The 25,293-nt window shown below is 36.3% G+C and overlaps 1 protein-coding gene across 1 annotated transcript; it reads right to left on the bottom strand.

Moving 5' to 3' along the window:
* Nucleotides 1-1,880: 1,880 nt before the first annotated feature.
* On the bottom strand, nucleotides 1,881-25,238 carry LOC108371870 (forkhead box protein A2-A-like). The gene is made up of 5 exons (XM_017627481.1): nucleotides 25,081-25,238; nucleotides 21,719-21,814; nucleotides 2,869-3,040; nucleotides 2,324-2,789; nucleotides 1,881-2,239 (listed from the first exon to the last, which is right to left on the bottom strand). The coding sequence occupies exons 1-5, from the start codon at nucleotides 25,236-25,238 to the stop codon at nucleotides 1,986-1,988; spliced, it is 1,146 nt and encodes a 381-aa protein (XP_017482970.1). The 3' UTR covers nucleotides 1,881-1,985.
* Nucleotides 25,239-25,293: the final 55 nt, after the last annotated feature.

Genomic DNA, 25,293 nt, shown 5'->3' with positions numbered 1-25,293 from the left:
ATTTAAAACTGGTAATTTCGGTTACGTAGATCCGATTTTCGTGGTACAAAGTATCAGTTAGTTCGCGGTGTCCCTTTCTTCTTATTCAGAGTTAAGCACGTGCCTTTTCCGATCAGCAGTCATCCAGGAAAGTCCTAACGACTTCCGTTGTTGTGAAAGTAGGGAAGACAAAGTGAAAACTTCACGCTTTGGAACTACTACAACTTAGGTGGAAAGCAATGTGTAAAAGAATATTGAGTTTATACCTCTATTTCAACAAAGGGTTCCAATCGTATTTAAGCATACCGGAAAATGCTGCAGCCAAATTCATATAAAAACCGTTATCAATTAACAACAAAACTCCATTCGCGGTGATCATTGCTAATTTGCTTCCATCTGGAGAAAAGTGCAGCAGAAAGTCAACGGCTGCTCTGTGATCCCTACGGTGAGCATGAGCCATCAATAACCTGTGAGTACTGGTTGCAACGTTGATGGCGATTTCGACACACCTGACAATGAGCGCGAAGGAAGGCTATCAACGTTTATAGACGCCGAATAAGCAGGCAGTTTTGGATTAAGACCCAAGAAGAACTTGCGGCAATATAAGGCGTGACATAACAAGATATTTCATTGCGATAGAAAGCCATTGGTATGGTCCAGAAAGTCGGAAGCTGGGTGCCACATGAGCTCACACCAAGAGATATCGAACGGCGTTTCACTGTTTCTAAGATGCTCCTTCAAAGTTACAAAGCGAAGCCGTTTTTGCATTGTCTTTTCAACTGTCGTGAAAATAGATTCACACCAGAAGGGGCTCCTGTATTATGAGCTTATGAAAAGTAGTCATACGGCCGACGGGAACCTCTACAGACAACCACTGACAACGACTGAAGCAAGCGATTGCGGAAAAACGGTCGGACTGGGCAACCAGATACGAGTCATTGATCCTCTACCACGACATGTTGCACAAGTGGTCAAAACTTATCTCGTTGGTACCGGATACCATTTATTCCGGTCCGTGCAGAACGTCCTTACAGTCGTACGCTTCATTTCAGTTGAAGGTATACAAAATTGGCGGGATTGCTAAATTCATGGTATCCAAAGATGAATATTTTTATTGGAGCAGAATCAATGCATTGCCAGGAAAAGTCATAGCTAGCGATGGGCAAAATTTTCAATAAAATACATTGCACAATAAAGTTAGAAAATCGAGAAAATCTCTTTTAAGGGTCGTTTGCACCATGTCTAGTTAACACTAAGGGCCGGTTACTCAATGTCTGGTTAACAAAAATCTGCGGTTAAACATCGTTACCGACGTCTTCGAGTCCATGCATATAACAGGGAGTCGGTAACGTCGATAACGATGTTTAACCGCAGATTAGTGTTAACCAGACATTGAGTAACCGGCCCTAAGTGGAGGTAAATCCTCCAGTTAAACACATCGACTGCTTTATCGATCACATGTTAAATTCTGGGCGTCGATAACGTTGATAACGATGTTTTACTAGGAGTTAGAATTAACCAGACATAGTGCAAACGACCCTAAAACTTACTTGTATACCCAGTACATACTTACATTCATACAAATCATATCCTTATCTACTTAACAATTTTCTAATGTTTTAATAGAATAAAGTCTAAATGTACATATTTTTGGTAAAATTATGGGCATATTATTCTACTAAGTATAGATAAACAACATCCACAATTAGTGACTAGAAGTGATTGTAAGGCCTCTTAACATTAATAAATACATAACTTCTAAATGAGTATAGTAAACGTATGTATAGTATCTTAATTCTACTACATATGTATGTATGCACTACCACTACTTCACACTCCAGCAATTACTGTTGTGGTTGACCGTAAACATGCTCCACCGGTCTCGCACCCAATTGCTGCGTCAATGACCCACTTTCCAACGACGTAATCGAACTCAAACGTCCTGCAACTGCGGTTACACTGATTACAGACGCTATGCCATTTGTCATTCTTGACGATGCTGGCGGTCAGGCAACAATATCATTGGCGCCATTGTAACCAAAGTAATTCAAATTGAATTCATCGCTGAAGAGCACCTCCTCCGCACCCACTTGATGTGACATTTGTATGCCCAGTTCGAGTGGATCGATTTCGGTGACATAATACTGGGAGCTCGAATTATGGGAATTTGTATATGTAGCGGCTGGAAGATGTGTTGCATTCGTGCTACGTAGACCACTCTCATGCACAGCGACATCCTTGTGGATGGGATTTAGGTAATCTTCTGGTGTTTAAACAAAAGGAAGAGTGAAAGAAATTTAATTACGTTTTAGTCCATTGACCCTTAGCACTAATTGCCACTCACCATTATCCAGCAGCACATCGTGATAGGTACTAATAATTGAGTTCACCGATTGCACCTCTACCTCGCGATGTATGCCATTTAGAATTTGTCCAGCCGTTTTGCGGAGCTCTTCGTCGCTCATCAGATCGTTGAATGGCAATTCATGCACCAACGATGTGCTCTCTAGTCGGTGATTGTTGTTGTCCGTAGCTGTGTTGCATCTCTGCCCGCAAGTCTCTTCGTTGCTGCTGCTGTTGAGCATTTCTCGTGTAATTGTGGCGGCTGCTGTTGCGGCTTCATCATAGACGCATTGTTGCTGGGGTCCTTGTTGTTGTTGCTGTTGCTGCTGCTGCTGCTGCTGCATTTGTTGGCAATCCGGATGTGGTGAGGTGCAACTTTGCCGCTGCTGCATTTGTTGTTGATGCTGCTGTAGGCGTTCACGATTCATGGACTCCATTTTGAAGAATAAGTCCAGTCGCTGCTTCTTCTGTGGAGAGGATAGCAAATAAATAGACAAAAATGCATCTTTCTGGTTCTGGTTGACAAGTGTTGTTCCTAAAACCTACATGTTCCCATGCTAGCACATTTTCTGCTGAGTCTCCACTGGATATTGTCCACAGGTGGCCAGCTCCTTGTGGCGCTTTGTGACCTTTGCGGAAATGCGGATTGATGGAGAGGTTATGTCGCACTGAATTCTTCCAACGATCATCGTTCGATTTGTAGTATGGAAACCGATCACTGTAATGTAAAAATTAAAACGGTTACCAGTGTTGACCATTTATGCTTACAAATTTTGGAAGCATGAGGGATGAAGTGCTCCAATAAGCCAAAAAATTAACCACAAAATTCTTTTTCACTTTATTCACTTAAAACATAACAAAAACACAAATTAAACCCAAACACAAAAAAGAAAATAAGGTCAAAACGTAAACTTGATAATTCTCATTAACGAAGTAAGACTTGATTATACATACTTGTATATACAAATAGTAGTATATTTAAATATTTAATACTTAATACTTAGTAAATAAATAAATAAATATTTGGTGCCTACACATTTGCCAAGTGTTTGGCCGAGCTGGACGGAAATGGACGGACTTACAATATTACGCCGCCTCCAAACGGCAAAAGGTTTTATGAGAAGCTTTTTCAAGGCGGAAATACACTCGGAAGCTTACCATTGTTTGCCGAGGGGCGACCGCTGTTAGAAAAAAATTTTCTTATTTAGATGCCTGTCGGACCAGAGATCGAACTCAGGTCCTGCAGAGTGGTAGTAAGCACGTGTAACCACTCAGTCACATCGTTCGTCGATGTGAATACTTAATATGACTACCTAAAACTTACTTTCCGGAGACTATCTTTTTTAATATTGATTTTTAAGATCCAATAAATAAGCGGCATCGTGTCGCCGAATGCCATAAACACTCAAATAAACAGATGTTTTTTTCCTGAAAATTTCCCATGGGTGAGAACTATGTGTATCGAAACCTGTTTTCGACGGTGCGGCCTACAGTTGCCCAAAGTAAAAGTCGGTTAAACGTACACCCTGACAAGAACGAACTTATGCTATTCACAAATAGAAGCAAAATACGCTAGTTCAAAGCACAGTCGCTGAATGGTTAGATGCTCAAACTGTCTTCTTGCGCAAAGTATTTGGGAGTCGTGCTATACACCAAACTGTTCTGCAAAATCAACATCGAATATCGTAGGCAGAAGGACTGCATAGCATACTATACCTTCAAGAGAATCTTAAGCAGAAATCGAGAACTAAAACAGAACCGATTGATGTGGATATATACCGACCGTCAGACTAGGAGATTCAGGCACGGAATAATCATCAATGAAATGGAATCATGGCAAAATACCGACTATATTTTATCTAACCTGAGCTTCAATAACATACAAGTAAGACTCCGCTCCCAACCAGAAGATAGTGCCGTAGAGACAAAGTGGCCGATTAAGGGTCAGTCTCTCGCTATACCGACGGTTCAAAGATGGACTGTGGTGAGGGTACAGGTGTGTACTCCATTGAACTCGGTGTCTCCTTGTGTGTCCGTTTAGGGAATGGTACAAGAAACTTCCAAGCGGAAGTCTTAGACATCTTTGAAACATGAAAGGTTCTAGGAAAGGCATCGGTAGAACAAAGAAAGCAACAATATGTTCAGACAGCGAAGCGGTTCTGTTAACATTAGCATCGTCGGTTAACAAATCCCAGAAGTGTAAAATGGAATTATGCTGAGCGTCAATAAGCGTCGCCCATGTCTGTGTTCCAGGGCCATAGGAACATTGAAGGCAACGAGATGGCTGTTGAATTTCGCGAAGGAAGGAGCATACTTGTGTATCCCCTCAGAGGCATTCAAAAAGAAATTAGTTTGTATTTTCATGAACTGCCAAGGGAAATGTGGTCGGATATACAGACTTGTATAGTACCCAAGACACTCTGGTCTGACTATAACAGGACGGAGACACTAGACCTCCTTAACAGATCAAGGACAGAAGTATTGAGAATTGCAGCAACTATAGAGGATCACAAACAAAACAATTGACAAACACGCAGAGAGAATGTGGCTTGTCGCAACTGTCAACTAGAAGGTAGCGAAGAAAGTGTACAGCATTTCCTTTGTGAATGCCCGAGTCTAATAAAAATTAGGTATAAAGCATTAGGAAGACATATACAAACAAAACTAGTAGATATGTCAGGATCTACTATAGGTGACATCGGTAAATTCATCAAGGAATCAAGATGGTTTGGCCGAGAAATCTAGATGTAGGTATTTATTGTTCCCACGAAAGTGCATCAAAATGGCGCTATACGCGTTAATTATATCGTAGTAAGTTACTATGAAGCACTGCAACCAAACGCTATTACTAACTAAACTTCTTTCTCTTATCGAAAAACGTCAAATTAAGAAAAGGATTCCCATTCCTTTGTCACTTATTTCCATACCTTTTGAGTTTAAGTTTTTCTTATACCAATCTTTGAAGAAAGTTAAAAAACAGCATCAAAAACCTCATCATTACGATTCCGTTCAAATTTAAAATTTTTTTTTTTTTTAATATTTTTATGCAGATTTTTAAGCTTAAACCTTTTTGTCATTTGAGGGGATTTTTTCAAAAAAAATTTTTAAGAAACTATTTTTATTCATAAAAAACTCCACTTTTGGAGGTATTTTCAAATTGGTCCAGCTCACGTAAATCTTAATATTTTTTCGAACTATTTTGGTGGACGTCTTAAAATATAATAGATTTTATAATTCCAATGGAAAAATAGTACCGATCTTTTTTTTTGTATAGGGAGTGATGCAGTCTAGTATACAAATATGTATGTATGTACGTACCTTATGAATGTAAGTACATATCCATATTTATTACAAACATACTACATATAAATTCAATTTCCAACTTGTTTATGACATTTCCCGGCAATAAAGTTAAGTTGCCCCATTTTGTGTTCTAGGTACAATTTCCATTTCTTACCACCTATCCATCGTCAATCAAAACAAAGTTGGCCACTATTGGCCAGCGTCGCAAACAAAAACTCATCAAAACTTTGACCAGTGGCAATTAAAGTTAAGCCAACTTTATATATTGTTTCCGCATGCGAAACTCCATTTCTCCCCATACTCACTTTCACTAAGTTATATACATAAGTATGTACATAGGTATGTACAACCATACCCTGCTGGAAATGTATCTAACTATAAGCTAACTTTAAGTTAATTACGAAGGAGGTAAAATTCACTATTATCTGTATATTTTCTTTGACGAAAGCTAACTATATTTCTATGGCTATGGCCGCGAAATAGTCAAGGGTGGTTACCTCTGCATTTGATGTAGCTAACTTGTAACTAACTACTTTTGGATATAAAATATCAATAGGAAAAACAAATAATTTTTTTTTTATTTTTATTTAATTTTTTTTATATTTATTTACTATATATTTTATTACATTTCATATTTGTTTACATATTCTGCTGTAGGTGGTCCCATATTCGAACTCCGTCAGACATAACTTCAAAATGATAATATGAAATATCGATGTTCCTTTTATTTGTCCTCAATTCGAAAAAGTATTTGCGAAGTGCAGGAAATTTAAATAGAAACGCGTTTAAAGAAAACAATCTCCTGCACTACTTGTCAACTAGTTTAAAGTTAGCTTTTTGTAGCTAACTACAACTTAACTTATATATTTTATAGAAATCCCGCAAAAAAGCTAGCAGCGAGTGGGTTATTTTTTATCAATTGATGATTTTTTTCTGCAGGGTAGTTTATGTTTAAAAGAAAGGGGGTTGAAAGTATATGAAATATACATACAGAGATGTGTGTAGCTGCAGAAGTATTTAGATTAGGGTATCCCAAAATTATTTTGTTCCAAATAGCGTATATGTACCATTACTCTTTAGTTGAAATTGGCCTCCGTCATTTACATAAATAAAATTTATTATTTCGGTTATGATTTTTTGTTACATTTGAAATCATAACGTTAAACTGAACTGAACGCGGGTGTAGCTGAGGGCAAAAGCTGGTATGTAACATTTTTTTTTCGAAATTTGGCTTTTTGCATTCCCAATAAGCTTATACTAAAACCCATTTTCCCTAAAAAATTTAGAAAAGTAACTGAAAAACTAGCAAACTTATGTCACTTTTTAAAAAGCCCTAACTGAACGAATGAAAATTTGTGAAAGCAAAAAGGCCTAACTGAAGTACTTTTACTACAAAAACTTTAACAATGGAAATGAAAGTTCAAAGAAAGTTGTACAAGTTTAAGAGGTTTTGCATTTGGGCAATGCCAGGGAAGACGACTCCTCAGTTAAAAAAATAAATAAATTACATTAATTTTGTTTATTTATTTCTATCTATTTTTCACTATTTTCTCTATTTTATTGTTATAAATGCAAATATAATATGCTGTAATATTTTTGCATCAAGATTTCAAAGGGTTCCTCATGTACTAAAGGTGACAATGCAAAAAATAACTATCCACAAATAAAGAACAATTCATGAACTTTAAAATGGTGTTGAGTTATTAAAAAAATAAATTTATGGCGAGAAGTTCAAAAATATGCTTATTGGATGTCCCACCCGTTACATTGATATATATATTTTTTAACGTAACACACAAATGCTTAAGTTTCCCATTGTTTAAATGTGGTCCCTTATTAAAAATATAATGAATATTCACATCAAACCAGCAGTGTTCATTTTATTCACGAACTATGTGTCCTCAAAGGTGACTCGTCCCACCGTCACTTTGGAATGACCTAAAAACTAGGAAGCATATTAAGGAATATTCTGGCACATCTAAGACAAAGGACGGGAAAGCTTTCTGTCAAAGGCCATCCAGATTGTTAGGCGAATTGTGTTCGTCGTACTTTTGTCTCAAAAATAACCATAAACGCCTTCTGTTTGATGAAAATGCTCGAAAAGGAATTTTTAATTCATTCTGGATGATGTCGTGGGACCAGAAGAAGCAATACGTTCGCGGTCTCATTAATTTTATTCCAAGGAAGCTACAGGCATCTGACAGTTAAATAAATATTATTCAAATACTATCCCTTTCTTTTTTTCGTGTGCAGTCAGTTCATAACTCAAAGTAACTACTAACTTGTTTTGATATGGAAACAACATATATATTGGATTTTACATGAATTTAAAAAGCCCTAATAACTGAAACATTTATTTCATAAATTCGCATTCACAAAGGCCCTAACTGACAGAAATTCTAAATAATTGATAAAAAGCCATTTTTTTTTAAGTAATGTTATATAACGTTTTTGTCCCTCCTGAAAAAAAAATAAATTGTGTTAGTTAGGGCCTTTCTACATTCCATCAACGATATGCTATTTAAGTCAAACGGAAAAAATTTGAAGTGTACGTACATATCGTTAGTATAGTATGGAAAGGGCGTAGCTCACATCATCACTGAAATGAAAAAAAACCACAACTAACCAAAGTTTTGATTTTTAGTTAGTTACGGCTTTTTGTATTTCAGCGACGATGTGAGCGACGCCCTTTCCATACTACACTAGCGATATGCATGTCGAACTTCGCAAACAAAATCTAATTCTATTTTCTGGCACACCCTAATGTACTTACATATTTATGTATATAGAGACTTGAAGTGTGGTTGGGTGGAAGATGCGGAAAGGACAACGGGCGCAATGCGCACTCTCCGTTAATAAGAAAACAAGAACAAACACAAAAGTTATAGAGGCAGCTTAAATTGCTTTGCATGACGGTTTACAACTTGCTGCCACCCCTTTTATGGCATACCATTCAATTCAAACCACTAGACAGCCATATCCTTCGGACCGACTGGCATAAAATGAATGCCAAAGCTTTGTCACTACTACTTCGAATCCACACGCTCAGCAATATTATGCCTATCTACATATGTACATACATATGTATGTAAGTCTAACCTAACTATATGTATAAGACATGCGACGAAGCGCCACTGGAAAATCCCCACTGTCTGCTTGGTAGGTGTACATATAAAAAAAGGAAGGAGAACGCTTAATTTTGGGTAGCTCATGACGAAAGTGTGTCGTGCAGTGTTTACCGCCAAAAAAAAAAAAGTTTAAGAGCTACATGAAAGTAGAAGAAAAAACAGGTGGAAAGTACAGGAACTGAGTAGCAAAGCGACCAGTAAGTTTTTATATGCCAGCCATGTCAAAACTCATATATTTTTAATGACCCTTCCGCCAGAAAGTTTTTGTCGTCCGAAGTCTCATGAAAAAACATATTTACATACATATCAACCTTTACTTATCTAGGATCACAGTCTACCTCAGTCTACAAAGCAGAGGAAAGAAAACATACCAAAGTAGAAAATTCATTTATTTTCTCGTTCTACTACACTACGAAAATTTATTACCGTATAGCCCAATTTTCTGATTTTCTGTTGCGCACCCAATGAGGGGACAGTTCCTAATAAAATATGGAAATAAAAGCAAAATGAAATGCTGCATTTGGTTAGGGGGGGAGGGGGGAATTACGTTTTTTTGAAGGATTACAATGCAAAATATGACTTGCGTGTAGTTAATTATGTATTTATGATCGAGGGGCGCAAAGGACGCGAAGATGGTGCGTCAACTTTCATTGCTCTATGGAAAACATTTGCCGTGACAGAGCTCCACAAACTGGGCGTCTGATTTGTAGTTTATTGTCTCGTTTTTGAGATGTTCGCCTTATTTATGATTTTTTGCCTGTGCTTAATGGATAGCTACATACATATTTATGTATGTACATATGTATGTTCTGTTTTGAGACTATTGAAGTTGTTTTCGTTATATTTTGAAAAACAAAAACAGGGTAATCCACAACGTTATTAATTTCAAGAACAATATTTTAACAAATACCGCTTGGTCTATCCAAAAGAATCTAAGAATATATTAACGGACTAACATAAACTGCGTCTGCCTTCGCTTCGCGGTTTTACTGGACTAATTTTGAAATCACAAACACCTTTGGAAAGGTATTCTCTATTGATGACGAGAGTTTTTATGGCTATGTGTATTTGTTGTTGCAAGCTCTTTAGTTTGAGGAATACGAAGACTAGGACTAGAAAAGCCAGTATATGGCACTGCTTGTTATAGTAAATAATCCTTTCGGAGGAATATACTACATATGTATGTAAGTGGACCCACTGCTCTCTACAATATGCGGCTATCCTAAACACAGTTGTGGTACATAAAAGTCAGTATTGTCTAATGCCATAAACTTTTACACAGCTATATGGCTCCGAACCCGAAGCTTTTTCACTTGCACTGAGGCTAGAGACATTTATTCATCTCTCCTACTACTGCAGAGAAGTGCCAAGGTGTATGACCGTTCTTCTGGGTATGCAATTGCAGTTATACGACTGTACTCAATCGCGACTTTTGCGTCTGGGTTCTCATACGCAGGGTAATGTGAGGAACCCATTTGCGATATGCAATAAAAAATTCTTGTGGAGCATTGGATTACGGTCAAAAATGGAGAAATCTTCGGTGGTGCTACTCCGACTTATTCGGTTGTAAGCCACACTGAAGTCAGTACCTGGTGTGGTTTATAGTGGGCTTCTGTTTTGGTTGGTTGGAGCCTGCAATGAAAAAATATTGTTAAGGGAATAGAACTGATCACTGGCTGAAGAAACAATGATTACGAATATGCTTACGTAGTACCCTATATAGGGAAGGTGCCTCTATCTAACTGCTGGATGTCATAAAAAATACAAGGCTCACTTTTGTGGTTGGTTGAGGGTTCACCCCTCTCAGTGAACGAATTGCTACAATACCCAAAAGGGCTAAATTGAACATCTTAAATTGAGTGCACGCTCTAACAAAGGAGACTACGATGAGACCACGGAGCATTTATGTAAATCGTGTTTAGAGACTTTAACGCCAGGTCGGCGAAAGATGGTATATGTGGTTCAACTGCCGGAAAACTTAAATTTCATATTAACATGGACAACGGAGAGAGGCTAATCGACTTAGATACGACGCGGGACATGACATATACCCACATATACATATATAATACTTGGTACCAGATACCAGCATTGGAGCATTCACAAAGCTACGTGGTTGTTCACTAATCAAAGAACTAAGATCTAAGTTGATCACGTTATGATAGACGGAAAAACGATTCAAGCAGTCTGGACGCGCGTTGGGTGGTGCGACGAAAGCTCGACTTCGGATAGCTGAAGTCACAAAGGATAGTCGTGAAAATTCAATAAGCTGTGGAATTTCATCCCCGTTACATCTTACAGCTCCGAAAGAGTTTGTTACTTGCTACCAACCACGCAACAACAAAGCATAAAATTAAAGGGTACTGAAAAAAATAGAGACACGTTTTAAAGAAGACTAAAATGGACGCAGAAAAACGTGAGTACGAAAAGCTTGAGATGCTATCAGGTAGGAATTCGGGTAAAATTTTTTATCAGAAATTAACCCACGAATTAAAAGTTTCTAACACCAGGACTGATTCCATTAGAGATGAAGATGGAAAATCGGATGATAGTTGTCCAGAGTACATTTGGGATATATGTACATATATAGAGTTCTTTACACATTTGGATGGCGACACTGGTGGCGGTAGCTGCTATTACCTCCGAGAATACTCATTAAAGGCTGCCACCTATTCGAAAGTAGTTGGAAATTAAATAAAACGTCTTAATATAGGTATCAGATGAATGGTATTTTAAAAATTCACAAATCAGAAATATTTTTAAAAAGGATTGCCACCTATTTTGAATCACACATTTATTTAATTTTTTGGTTATAGAATCAAGGAACATTATTAATATTCATGAACACTAAAAGAATGCTCTTAAGCAATGATTTGCTTATATAGTAATTGTTATCCCTTAGGATATTAGAGAAAGTTTGCTACTTATTTTCGATTCTACAAAATTTACAAAAAAATGTTCATTTCAATAATCTTTTCTGTCTTCTTTTTCTTTTCTCTTTTTTTATATACGCTCAATATATGTAGTCTTCATCCCAGCGTATTTCCAAATAGGGTTGCCACTTAATTTTTCAAGTAATAAATTTACTTTTTTTATGCGATATCAAAGGCCAAAATTTTATTTTATTTCCAAACAATTATTTTTAACTGCTATCCAATTAACCCGTATTCAATACCCAAACCTTCAAAACTTTAAAAAATATATGCACTACGAGTAAAGCTCGGTCAACCTGGTACTATGTATAATATGTTTAGAATTCTTTAGCCTAAACACTTGAGCCGTTCTCCTAAGAAAAGGAACCAGAAGAGGTTGGTATAGCGGTGGATGAAAGTAAAACAAATGACCTCCTGGCATTGCACAAAGAGTCTGCGTATATCGCGATGCAGGTAGCTTAAAATAGTGAAAGAGTCTGGCTACTTAGGTCCTAGGACTAACAGTACAAATAACGACAAAGTGGAGATGAAGCGACGCATAACTCTTCGCCAATTGAAAGCAGAAGTCTTTTACTGAACAAAAATCGCAATCTACCTACATCTTATCATGCCGATCCTTTTATGCGGCGCTGAAACGTGAACGATGTCGAGGACAGATGATAAGGTTTAAGAATTTTCATAAGAATTATTCTATGCGAGATCTATGGATCTCTTCGCGTAGATGACGAGTACCGAAGATGGGTGGACAAGGAACACAATGGAAAGATTTGATGTGAATAATTGGCGTAACTGCGTAAAAGATAGAGGCAATTGGCCATTTTTTCCCGGCCGAAATCGACAAGCGGTTTTAGTGTCATATATGTAAGAAGGAGAAGAAGCAAAGCGGAAGTTAACACTAATGCCAAGTAAAATTTGCCTGACTAGTGTGTAACAAAAGCTATTATAAGCCCTGTATGAGTCGTGCCACTTAGTCATTAATATTGTATCAAATATCCATGTATCAGTTATAGATGGACGGAACACGTCAATCGGTATGTTACCAACGTAGTCATCAATTCTATTATAGGTATACATAGACATATGTATATGTATATCTGTGTACTATCATTAGTTAACTGAAGTGGGCTGGAAAGCGAAGCCAAGTCCAAACTATCTTGTTTGCCGTGGGGTGTTCGTATGATTGACGAAAATATTGGCATATTTAGATACAAATTCGTACTTGTCAATAATAATGATACATACTTGCAGTTCTCATTTCGCATTTCACATTTCTACGAGTAAGTAGTACGAGCGAAAACACTTAATTTTTTGGTAAATTTGGTGTTGTGTTTAGAGGACCCATCGTAAGGCGTAGCAATGTTGCAATTGCAATTGCAATTTCACCTACATTGCAAGCACATGCATGCATACATATGTATGTCCGTACGTACAAAAGTATAGGTTGGTCCTACGTCAACAGCAGTGACAATAACGCCAATACATTTTTCATTGAAAATAAATGAGATATGTATGCAATATGGCAAAGTTCGATTTTTAAAGCAAAGACCATTGGGAGGAAGTGGATATGTGGTCTGGTCATGTAATACCTAAATAAATTGTATACGTACATCGATGTATATCTAATCGAAATTTACACAGAACTACTAAAACCAATTGCCTCAAACTAAAATGTTTTACGTACGATGGACTAGTAGGCCAAACCTCTCCACCCACTAAAATATTTATTCAAGCGCTGTTTCGAATGTCTTTCACTACACGCTCACATACATACATAGTTAAGTCACCCATCCCCATCAACACAAAGCACATAGTGGGCGCAATATACTATGTACACTGTCCATCCCCTTTCGAAAGTTTTGCCGAGACTTTCGAATGACCTGGCTACTTGGCTTGGTTGCTGCCGGTGGGCCTAGACATTGATGAGCCACTCGTTGACTGGTTATTGGTTGGTTGGTTGGCTGCCTGCCGGCTCGCAGGACGGTTCATGGCTCGTGAATGGTTTGTTGGTTGGCTGGCTGGCTAAATTGGTTGGTAGGCCGTTTGCTGGCTGCCGACTACTGGCTGACTTGCTAGATGGATGACGTCGGCGGCTGGTTTACGTGCTAGGCACGCCCCGGCACGGCCAACTACGCCGAAACCAATGCTGACTAGCTCTGATGGTTCCGAGTAATTTTTTCATGGTACATTTCGAGTTGCTGCGGAAAGTCAGTTCATAAATTTTATATAAAAATTCTTTCGTTGGTTTTTTTTTTCTACCACTATTTCTATGTGTGACTGTGTGACTACATGCATCCATGCTTATTCGAATATACATATGTATGTAGTTAGCGGTATGTACATACATTTGTATAATACACTTGCATGTAAGTATTTTTGCGCAAGGTAGTTTTTTTTTGACAATAGCGAGCCTATGGCTCACGAATTTGATGTACACTCTTATGAAAAGCCCGCAGATAGTTGTGACTCGCAGGAAGTGCTGGTGTGTACATGATAATCCTTGCAATAAATTATGGTTATGAATTTTTTATTTTGATTTTATTTTCATTGAGTCGCCTCGTTCATGAAAGAACTATTGTCATTTATTTGGCGAAAGTTTTAATGGATTATTCGTATGCCAATTAAGAGTTCTTAAATGCTTTTAAAGAAACAATGGAAGTGCCTAAATAAATTATAATTTTGAAAAATATAAACGCACTAAGATGCGGCGATATGGTTTTTCCCGCTTACAATGTAAAATTGGGTCTATTTATCTCCTTTTTGTTCACAAGAACCATTGTGTCTGCTATTTTACGACAGTGTAAATAGATTATGTATTTTGGAAAGAGAAGATGTCACATAACCAAAACCATTTTCTCTCAAAAACCACATTAGAGAAGAGGTGGCGGGGGTTTCCATACCAAATAGAACAAGCGATGAAGAAAATTCGTTCTAAAAATAAATCTGAGAACTCCTACAAATTTCTTAATAAAACAATCTCCATTGAAATACTATCTTCAGGTAATATAACACATCCTTCACATATAACAAAACCTAGCTATAAACATACACCTGGAGAGATTATTATACTCCCCATTATCCAATTTTTGGTTTGCAACACTCTATAACGGCAGATTTATCGTGTTAGATCAGAACTTTTTCTAACTTACTCGTCCTGTCTTGCGAAGAGAAAAGTCTGAAGGTAGTTTCATCGTCAGTCCAATAGTTCTGAACTTTTCGTGCTGCAAAAATGACAACTTAAGGCGTTGCCAACGTTAATTAAATTTAATTCGTAAATGGAAATTTCAGACAGTGCGTCTCCCTTGCATTTGGTTTGGAAGATAACAGCTGCAGAACTAAACCGCTCAGGATTTTTTTTTTTACAAGAGCGTAAAATTGCTGGCGCATGCCGCAAGATCACGATGTTCTGATTCCGGTAGTTTCGCTTGATATTACATACATATATCTATTTTCCCATGGGTTTTGAGTATCTTAACCTCGGTCCAACTACACCTACCCCGGTAACCTCTTCAGTCAAAGAGCCATCAGTGCACAAGGTTATCATGTTTTGGTTTATCTGATATGTCTCCGATATACCTGCCCAGCTCTTTTTATTACTCTAACCAGTTTTAAGCGTTTTTGTAAAGCTGAACATCGCATGGATGGTATATCCAATCTCGCCAGCAAGAGCAAGACAACAATGTGATGGATACCAAGCCACTTCGGTGTCGAAGGGAACGAAGTCGCCGATGAACTGGCGAGATATGTAAAACAAAGCATCTGTTCTTGTGCACCAAAAGCTGTTAAAAACTTCAAGACTGTTGTAATTTATGAATTAGACTCCCTCCTTGGCTAAGGTGGTACGTGCTGGTTTAGCGTGATCAGTGATAAGGATATTTGTTAAAATCTTGGCTAATTGTTATGGACTACTTGACATCTCATTTATACATTTGTACATTTATTGGTTGCAGATTAAAGTATCCTAGGCCCTTTTTCACTTTAAAGCAACATTTCATTGGGTTCCCAAACAAAAATTTAAACGTTTAACTAGCCATTGGCGTAGTTCTAGATGCCCTTTTAATAGCAGCTTAATAAAAATACAAATATGTGACCTGGTCTACGGAAAGGGGGCTTGGGTGTCAAAAAATCAATTTTCACTTTTTGGTTGATTCGGATGGAAGATGAGATGATTTTCACTTTTAACAGCTTTTTCACAGAAAATTTTTTTTCGCACGTAAGCTCCCTTTTCGTAGACCAGGTCACATATATTCAAACCTTCCTAAAGTCACTTAAGCTACTTTAATTGAGCGGCGCAGATTTATGCACACGCAATCGTATGCATGCAAGTAAGTACTATTTTTCAGCTTTCATTAAAGTAAGCAAATTTTAGTACTATTAATTGTTATTCGCTTTAAGCTGTCCGAGATTTCTGACGAACTTTTCGCCGTCCTGCATATAATTCAAGGTTCCGTCATAAGTTTTCACAGTTTTCTTGCCTCATAATTATAGCGTTTTTCCCCCTCATCAAATGAAAGGAAATTAAAGTTGCGTGTTCGTTGTCTATATACACATATTAGTACATCATAGCACACACACATAGCAACAAAAATACAAATTTGCATTAAATACCAAAAACTACTTGCAAAACTTATAACCAGTCTATAAAATGTAGCAAGACATGGGGTAGAGAAGAGCATAAGCATCACGGTAGGGGGTAGTGGAAAAAAGTAAACTTTCAGTCAGCAAATTTTACTAGTAGGCTATCCAATGTTTGTTCTAGTCATTTCATTAACCGTCGGCAAATATGTTTTGTGGCCCGTATTCAAACATGTAAGGATAGATTTTTGTGCACATAAAACTACAAGGATATGCACATGTACGTATTTAGGACTGGTTTTGGTGAGCGATTTTAGATTTATAAATCGCAAATATAAATATTTGCAAAGATATGATTTCGAGTTTTCTAAGCTTTTTAAAATTATTGGATTATAGAAAAAAAAGTATGAAAAAAAATGTTTGAATCAAAAATTGCATCTCCTTAGCCCACTGTACACCAATTATTAGAAGAGGGGGCGTAAAAAGTAACGTTTAACTTATGTTTAGCATTTAGGCATTTGTCATGCACCGTTTTTTATATACCTAAATACTAATTCAGAGGGTGGTTCTTGGTGAGATTCCTTTATATGTATGAACATATGTACGAAAAATGCAGGAATATTTTATAAATGTATGCGTGCAAAACGGCACGTGACGCCTTAGCGTTTGTACAACAACTTCTAAGCGTTGGACGTGCACCTTTTATACGCTTGAATGCTTTCGATCAGGTGCCGTTCAATAGGAAAACTCCGTTCTGCGTCCGTTTGATGTGGTGTACTTGTATGTATTGCCTATGCTTTTCTCAACCTTCTAACGGATATTGGAATTTTTTCCTACGTATCGACTGCCGTGCAGGTCTTATTTATATTTTTTATGTGGTTTCTGGTATTGCAGACCCTTCCGGTTAATTTAAAATTATGCATAATGCACATGTTTTAGCTTTCTACTGTTATGAAAGGGGTGATTGATTTTAGTAATCGATTAGGTTTGTAGAATAGGCTTTAGCTAAGTGGATTTTATGTTATACGGACATTTTTTTTTAAATTTCAACAAATGCAATTGGTTTATCATAAAAACTCCAGGAAAAAAGACCTTCCAATTGATGCCCGAAAGTCGTTCTGTAGAACTTTTTCCTTGCATTTGTTTTTCTTATAGAGCAGAGCTCAGTGTTTGTCTTCGTAACATACCTACGTACTTGACGCTCGATCGAGTTAGATGATGAATTCTTTTAAGCCATTGTTGGCCAGAAAAGGCTTCATTGCCCATCAATATAAAATGCGCCTTGCCTGCGCGTAGAGCTTTCATAAGATTCTTATAGTTACATTTGTGTAGGTATTGATAAATGTATTAAAATCTTCAAAAAGTTCGGTACGGGGGTTGAAAAAAGGGCCGCTGTGATACCACTGACGTAAGTTGAATCACCAAGTGAGCATTATGCAGCGCAGAAACAATCTATAAAGAATGGACTTCTAAAGAACTGGTTGCTCATTTTAGCCAAGGCAGAATAATGGAAGAGATAATATTCAACACTCACTATTACTTCGTCGTCTCTGCAGTATGCAGTATGAAAGCTTTCAATCACTTTTCATCGACTTTGGGAGAGATGTGCTCTGTAGTCTGACAGATGGGTTCCGCGATTCACAGGGGGTTTACCTCCTTGATGAAGGTAATTTTCTATTTGTGTTTGTAGGAGGATAGCAGTATGACCACTTCCCGGGCAGAATTCACCCCGAATATTTCTGTCCATTTTTTTGCTAGTTCGTAGGCCACCCAACGGTTAATAATCATTTTTATGCCAGCTGGTTGAGAGCCCCTCTACACTTAATGGCTGCCTAGTATGTTATTCCGTTAGATTTTACAGATTTAAAAGCAGCCTGTCTTTCCGAATAAATTGTTGATACTATGCCGCTGTGAAGCAGCGGATGCTATCAGCCACAGGGCGGCCACTTTTATTTTCGTTCAGTTTTGCCTGAAGAACTCCAAAGTGGTAAGGTAAACGAAAACCAGGGTTTGGTGAGAGTTGAATGGAGTGAATCGCGCTACCTACCCTGTCGCTTAACTTAGAATGAACTGTATACAAGTAGCCGCCGACACTGAACCTATTTAGGTCTGTGCCACCTTTCTCTTCGTTCCTCTCTGAAATTATTACGGAAAATTTTCTGAGGAATGGTGTTGAATGATTTTCATAAATTACTCGTAAGAATTTTCAGGACCTTCGGATATACGAATCATAATCATATTCTAACAACAAAAGCGACCCCTCCATAATATCACTGAAAGCTATAAGAAAAGGAAAATATTAATCCCCAGCTCAAAAATCAATAAAACTACAAAATATCTAAAACACACCATCACTCAATTGCCTGGACACTAAATTCAAAGCAACAAATGCTACACTAAATAACTTAAACACAAAAACAACACGAAACCAATTCAATATCAAACAAAGTTTAATGAAATTAAAGAGAGATACCACAACAACCCCTTTATCTACACAGATGGATCTAAGGTCGACAATAATGCAACGTATAAACTGAATTTATAAAAATGTTAAACCTTTCCTGCTATAGCTCAATATACTCCGCAGAAATTATTGCCATATTCGAAGCAATAAACACAATTAATAGAAAAAAAACAAAAATTTTGCAATATGCTCTGATTCTCTTTTGGCTATCAATTCTATAGCAAACATATGTATACAACGACGAACATTACTCAACAACCATTAGAAATATTATGACAGCAAAATACCCTAAAATAATAAGTACTAATTTGGGTGCCGGGACACGCCAACATAACCGGAAATGAATTCGCTGACTATACCGCTAAAGAAGCATATCGGACGACTTCGTCTTGGAATTACAACGACTACACACGGACATCTCTTGACAAACACTAACCCAAAATTAGGCCAAAATTACCATACCCCATATCCTCCCGCATTGCCCAATATACTTCACCCGCAGCAGGGAAGTATTTAGCAACACAAACCCAATGACCCACCTATCTTCCCCAACTTCTGATTCAATATCCTTAATCAAAAAAGTCCTTAAAATAACCAACCTATGCCATAGAAATTAATATACAAAGTACTGTAATTCTATACAAACATATTAAGCATAAGCCCTCGATTGTATTGCTTTATTTTAAAATTATCTTGTAAGATTTACTCTTTAAGCCAGTTTTATAAATAAATAAAATAAATAAACGGAGAGACCCTTCTTCTTTTAGATTGCCCAGTACGGTGGATTACTCTGAGATTTCTAGTGAAACCTGACCCAACCTAACTAAGTGGGACAATAATAGGGTTTACATCTTATCAACGACCATTATTAATCAATTTATCAGTTCCAGCCATTGTTAAGAATAGTTTCTATAAGTGGGGGCTTTGCAAGTCTAGGCGGTGGTGGCATCGTTTATAAATTTATGATTCAATTGCTCGGCGCGTTTCAAGAAAATGAACCTTAACCTTAATGACAAAGAATACTAAAGTACTGGCAAAACCGGTTCTAGGGTAGGCCCATTTTTTGTACCCTTTATTATGACATAACTTTCAAAATAAAACTTAATCATAAAATAAATTGTAATTCATCAAAAGGGGCCCCAATAAACCATAAAAAAGGCATTATAAACGCTTAGATAATTATAATAATAATAAAAGATTGGCGCTTACACATCTGTTAGTGTTTGGCCGAGCTTCTCCTCCGATAGGTGAGAGACCAACAGTTTTATGCCGACTCCGAACAGCGATTGTATTTTTTTAGGCGCGACTACTGACAGCGGGTGCCTAAATGCATGCTACTCCTGCTAGTGCAGAGAGAGCTGATGGTGACCACCGCCAAGGACATTGCCTTGCAAAAGTAATCGCTGAAATACACGGCAAGTAGTCGATCGATAATCGACGGAGTTTACTTGGTAGATACCGATCCATCAGTCATGTAGTCGCTCCCTCGTACTTCAGGGTGTGTACTGCTGCATGTGTAAAAATTTATTTTATGCAATTTATGAAATTTTTGCTCATGCACTTCTCAGCTGCCATGTAATAAAACTTTCTTAAGTTTTATTTTGATGGCACTTCAAAATATGCCTGGCCTGGTACTCCGGGAACTGCTTCCGAAGCATTTTGCGGACTCTGCACGAACTTTACCGTTGACCACAGTGCCTACCCAACTTTTTTGATAAAATAAATATTTGTTTTTATACATAAATGCAAACATACTGGTCTCCCCTCTCACTCAGTTATTCAGTATTTTTATGAGAAGCTTTTAAAAAATCACTTGTTTTATTTTTATTTTTTGATGTTGGATTGAACTGGGCTTGAACCTAGGCCCTGCCAAATGGTAGCGCGCACTGCTAACCGCTACACCACAGCGGCCGCAAATGATTAACCCTAGAAAGATTACTCTACTGAAAGTTGCTGAATAGATAACCATACGTCTGTGAGACGTAGAATGGTTTGTTTGCCTTATTTTTATGGTAATAAAAATTGTACATATGAAAAATTATTTCAAAGAAATGTAGTCTTTGGACATTTACTTATTATTTATTTATTTATAAATATTTTTCATTTAAAATAGAAATACACCACCGATTTCAATCTTCATTTCGCGAAAAATGGAGCGAAACGTTAAAAATCATATGTCTCGCAGACGTAGGTTATGAAAGCAGGGATAATTAAATAAGGTTTAAAAAAAGGCAAGAAAAGAATAATAGGTACAAGACTAATTAAAAAAAATCCGCTTTTTGGAGTGATTTCCAATAAAGTTCCCGAGTAGAAGGAACATCGTTCGTTTAAAACTTTTCAAAGGGTTAAGTTCAGAAGAAAAAGTTGTAAAAAGTGAAACATTGTAGCTTCCAATGGAGTGTCTTAGGATATTTTTAGTTAGTCGCCACCTATGTAAGTAGTATGTATGCTCGTTTAAAGCTAGCACCCTATGAGCAAGGTAAAAATATACAAATTTTAGTAGGGAAAACCTAAAAACGTGCAACACTGATGGCATATCGCTCATTTAACTATAACTAGCCTGAGTGATTTTCTACACGTATCTACGAGAATATAATTACGTACATATGAATGTACATATGTGTGCACGTATGTTATTCGCTGCGTGGAAAAACTTTTCTGCTACCAAAAATTCCTTAACCTTTTCGCTGTTTCAAACTTGCACATACTTTTGCCACTCCAACGTAAATAAATACATACTTTCGATTTGTTTAATTACATCCGTTACATTTTTGTTTTCTAAATATTTTAACTACTCTCATACCATCTCGTTCGCAGATATAGTAAGTAATATTAAAACAATTCAAACAATTCACACAAAATGGCGTCATAGCTCATTCATTGCTTGCTATTAATGTTTGCGTGTATGATTTTATTGTATGTATGTATTAAAAAGATTTATTTGCTAAATATTTACGTAGGTATGCACATACATAAATATGTAGAATTGTACTTACGATATCCATTGATATATTCCAGAAACCGTTAGTTCACCCTTATCTTCGAGGGCGTATTCGATGAGTTCTGTATACGTAAATGGTGGTTTCTTTGGCCTGATTTTGTGGTGGCAAATCCATGGTGGCGTGTGTGGGTTGGAGCGTTTGTGGTGAGAGTTGTACACATGTACGAATATGACGTCGCATTGTTGGTGGTTGAAATATGGCGCAGCAAAATTCATGTAATAAAATAAAATACATAGTAGAAAATAAATACAATTTGGGGTTCATTTTTTCTTGCTCCATTTTGTACTAATACTTTTGAATAGTAAAGAAGTATTTAAGTACATATACACTGCCGGAACAAAGTATTGGCATAGCAAATCTTTCAAAATATAATATAATATAATTTCGTATAAAAATATGGTTCATTCTACAACAAAAAACATAAAAATATAATTCCTAAACTTTGTGCAAAACTCGCGAAAATTCAGCAAATTTTCATGAAAATTTTCAACTTTTTAATCAGATTTTCAGAATTTTTTTGAGTATGCAGATTTGTAGCCCAATCATTTTAAGTAGCTAGGAATTACCGTAAATTTTTGGAAATTTTTTTCACGCAGTCTCTTCCATACAAAAAATTTGTTTCGAAAATACTTTATATGGAAAAAATGCAAAACACCTTCAACGAAAAAAATTCTCAAAAATCAACGCGATTTTTGACTAACTCCGAACTTGCATTTTTTACTAGAATTTAATGGGCTGCATGCTCAAAAAAATTTAAAAAAATCTGATTAAAAAGTTGAAAATTTTGATCAAAATATGCTGAATTTTCGCGAGTTTTGCATAAAGTTTAGGAATTATATTTTTATGTTTTTTGTTGTAGAATGAACCTTATTCTTATATAAAATTGGCGGAGAAATATTAGAATAAAAATTGTTGCATATATTGTGAAAATGCAGTAATAGAAATATACTTGCATATGTATGTATTTCAAATAACCAAAATCGAGCATGAATTCATGTGTCGCGTATATAAAGTCCGTTTTCGCAAAAAACCAAGACCTTCTTATTTAGTAGCCCTTTCGCAGCATTTGATATGAAACCAAATGGTTTTGAAAGCTTAAGTAAATCCCTTTTACGAAAAAATATTGCCATTGAGCCACAATTACCCCTTCACCTAACAAAAATTGGTCAAAAGTAGTGTTTTTCGAAAAAACATGCAAAATCCGCGGGATTTATTCCAAAACAAAAAAATTTACGTATTTTTTATTACACTAGTATTATAGATTTTGGGACGAGCAACACGATTCCACTGTTCAAAATTGGAAAAAAAATTTTAGCACCTTAATTTAAAAAATGAATGGTTTATTGTAATTTGCAAATCATAAAAAAATACAATAGGGGTATTCTCTGAGTCTTGCAAAGCCCTTGCAAGGTGCACGGATTACACGGTTTGCAAAGCTGTCCCATACGAAAACCGGTTTTTACCGTGCAATCCGTGCAATCTGTGCACCGTGCAAGGGCTTTGCAAGACTCAGAGAATACCCCTAATATATAATGCATTTTTCAAATTTCTCGTCTCAAAATCTATATATTAGTAAAATAAAAAGTACAAAAAATGTATTTTTTTTTAAATATATCCGTTGGATTATGTATGTTTTTTTTTCGAAGAACACTATTTTTGATAAATTTTTTTAAGGTCAAGGAGTGATTGTGGCTCAATGGCAATATTTTTCCTTGAAAGGCAACTACATAAGCTTTCAAAGCCATTTTGTTTCATATCAAAATATCATATTGCTTCTGTCGAAAGCGCTACGATTNCTACATAAGCTTTCAAAGCCATTTTGTTTCATATCAAAATATCATATTGCTTCTGTCGAAAGCGCTACGATTAGTTGGCATGAAGTGTTTAAAAAGCCCACTGTGTGCCGTCGAGTTAGCTCGAATATCTTATTTTTCAGTCGAGAAATGTAATTTTGAAATTTTAAAATTACTACGGAGTATTTTCCTCAAAAACATATGACTCAAAACATTTGATTTCTAAAAATATAACTCAATTATAAACAATATATAACAAAATAAAATAAAATGTCTTTCATACTTAGGCGTACTAAAATTCCTTTTAGAGGTTATATTTGGGGTAACATTAAAAATTATACTTATTTAAAAAAATTCGAAAAATAAAAGTTACAGAATTTTGAAGTTTAAAAAATCGGTAAAGCAAAAACATATACCAATTTTTGTATACAATACCTCTAACTAAGCTTAAAACATTCTGCTATTTTAAAGATTTTTTTTTTAAGATACGAGTTTTTGAACTTTGAAAAAATAAATTTATTGCATACATATTAGTTAAAAATGTATATATATATTTAAATTCAATAAAAATTGTTTAACATAACTTTATTTTTTTTTGCTCTAAAGATTTTTTTAACTTGAAAATTCTGCAAATTTTTGAGTTTTTTAGTATTGTTTCTTTGTAGCGCTAAATATCACCTTTGAACCGAGACCAGAACCATTTTTAAAGCTATAATAGTTATTGTGATATTCAAAAATAATTTTGCGAATCCCGGAAATTGTGAACTTTAGAATTTTGCATAACTTTTTTAATATTTTTTGTCCCTTTGATGGAACTTCATTATATGATAAAAGAAAAGTTCTGACCAAAATTCATCCACCTATGACTTTTCTTTGTTTGGTTAGGAAGAAATATCTGTAAACTTTCATTCCATCTCTAATCGAATACGGGAATATAATAGGAATGTTTTGATGTTGGTTGTCTCGCAGCGCTTAACAGTCTGATGCGTAATTTTTTGACCAGCAATTATTTGAGGCACTGTAATAAAATTGGGACGTCCTAATGTATGCTTAAAGGAATAATCGAAGCAAGATACTGATTCTTTGATTTTATGTAAGATCTTTTATCTAATCCGATTTAATCGTAAGCCCGTTACTTTTAAATGAACACAAAAGAAATCCTGTACGAGCTTTTTAACGACATGAACATAGTTAAGCCCAAGAAGAACCAAGTGCAGAAGGACCTGTCCCCACTTGGGATGAACACCTGGCCCAAATCTGCAAAGGAGAGAGACAACTGGCAAACGGTTGTAGTGGCAAATAAGAAGAATAAAATATATTCATTGTTCGGATTCCGATACATAACAACACACTCATCTTGAGTCCAAAAATATTTCAAGATCTTCTAAGTTAAGAGCACCAATTAATATAGAAACTTGTTTAGAGTCCTGATACGATTAGCTGTAGTATTTCACTCAAAGATTTTTTGGCGAATCTAAGTTTACAAACTGACTGAGTCAGGTCCATGGCACTTATTGTCTTTTCATTCAAAACAAAAAAAGATTAAATATCCGCAAAACTTACGCTCTTTGCGGCGAGTTCTCAACGACCACATTTTCAGCGACTACCATATCGGCACCATCCACCTCTGCGGTCACCTCCATAACAAGCTCCTCAAACTTTTTACCAGCCTTTGTTGAACTTTTCGGAGAACGCGTGTAGTCATTAAACGGCTGCTGCATGCTCGGAAGTGGTGTCGCTGCCGAAAACGATGATTGTGGCGAGCAAGAGTTCGAT

This window comes from Rhagoletis zephyria, unplaced genomic scaffold (assembly GCF_001687245.7).
Source record: "Rhagoletis zephyria isolate East Lansing unplaced genomic scaffold, Rhagoletis_zephyria_1.1 Rzeph_scaffold_05277, whole genome shotgun sequence".
Classification (NCBI taxonomy): Eukaryota; Metazoa; Arthropoda; class Insecta; order Diptera; family Tephritidae; genus Rhagoletis; species Rhagoletis zephyria.
The sequence above is the reverse complement of the archived record's forward strand: the minus strand, read 5'-3'. Positions and strand labels throughout refer to the sequence as shown.

What these genes read in the sequence shown, in the direction of transcription:
- LOC108371870 (XM_017627481.1), bottom strand. Translation starts at nt 25,238, where the DNA reads ATGCAGCAGCCGTTTAATGACTACACGCGTTCTCCGAAAAGTTCAACA. An exon ending in ATGTGCTAGCATGGGAACAT is followed by an intron (nt 2,790 to 2,868) that starts GTAGGTTTTAGG and finishes TCCTCTCCACAG; the next exon opens with AAGAAGCAGCGACTGGACTT. An exon ending in CGATGTGCTGCTGGATAATG is followed by an intron (nt 2,240 to 2,323) that starts GTGAGTGGCAAT and finishes AAACACCAGAAG; the next exon opens with ATTACCTAAATCCCATCCAC.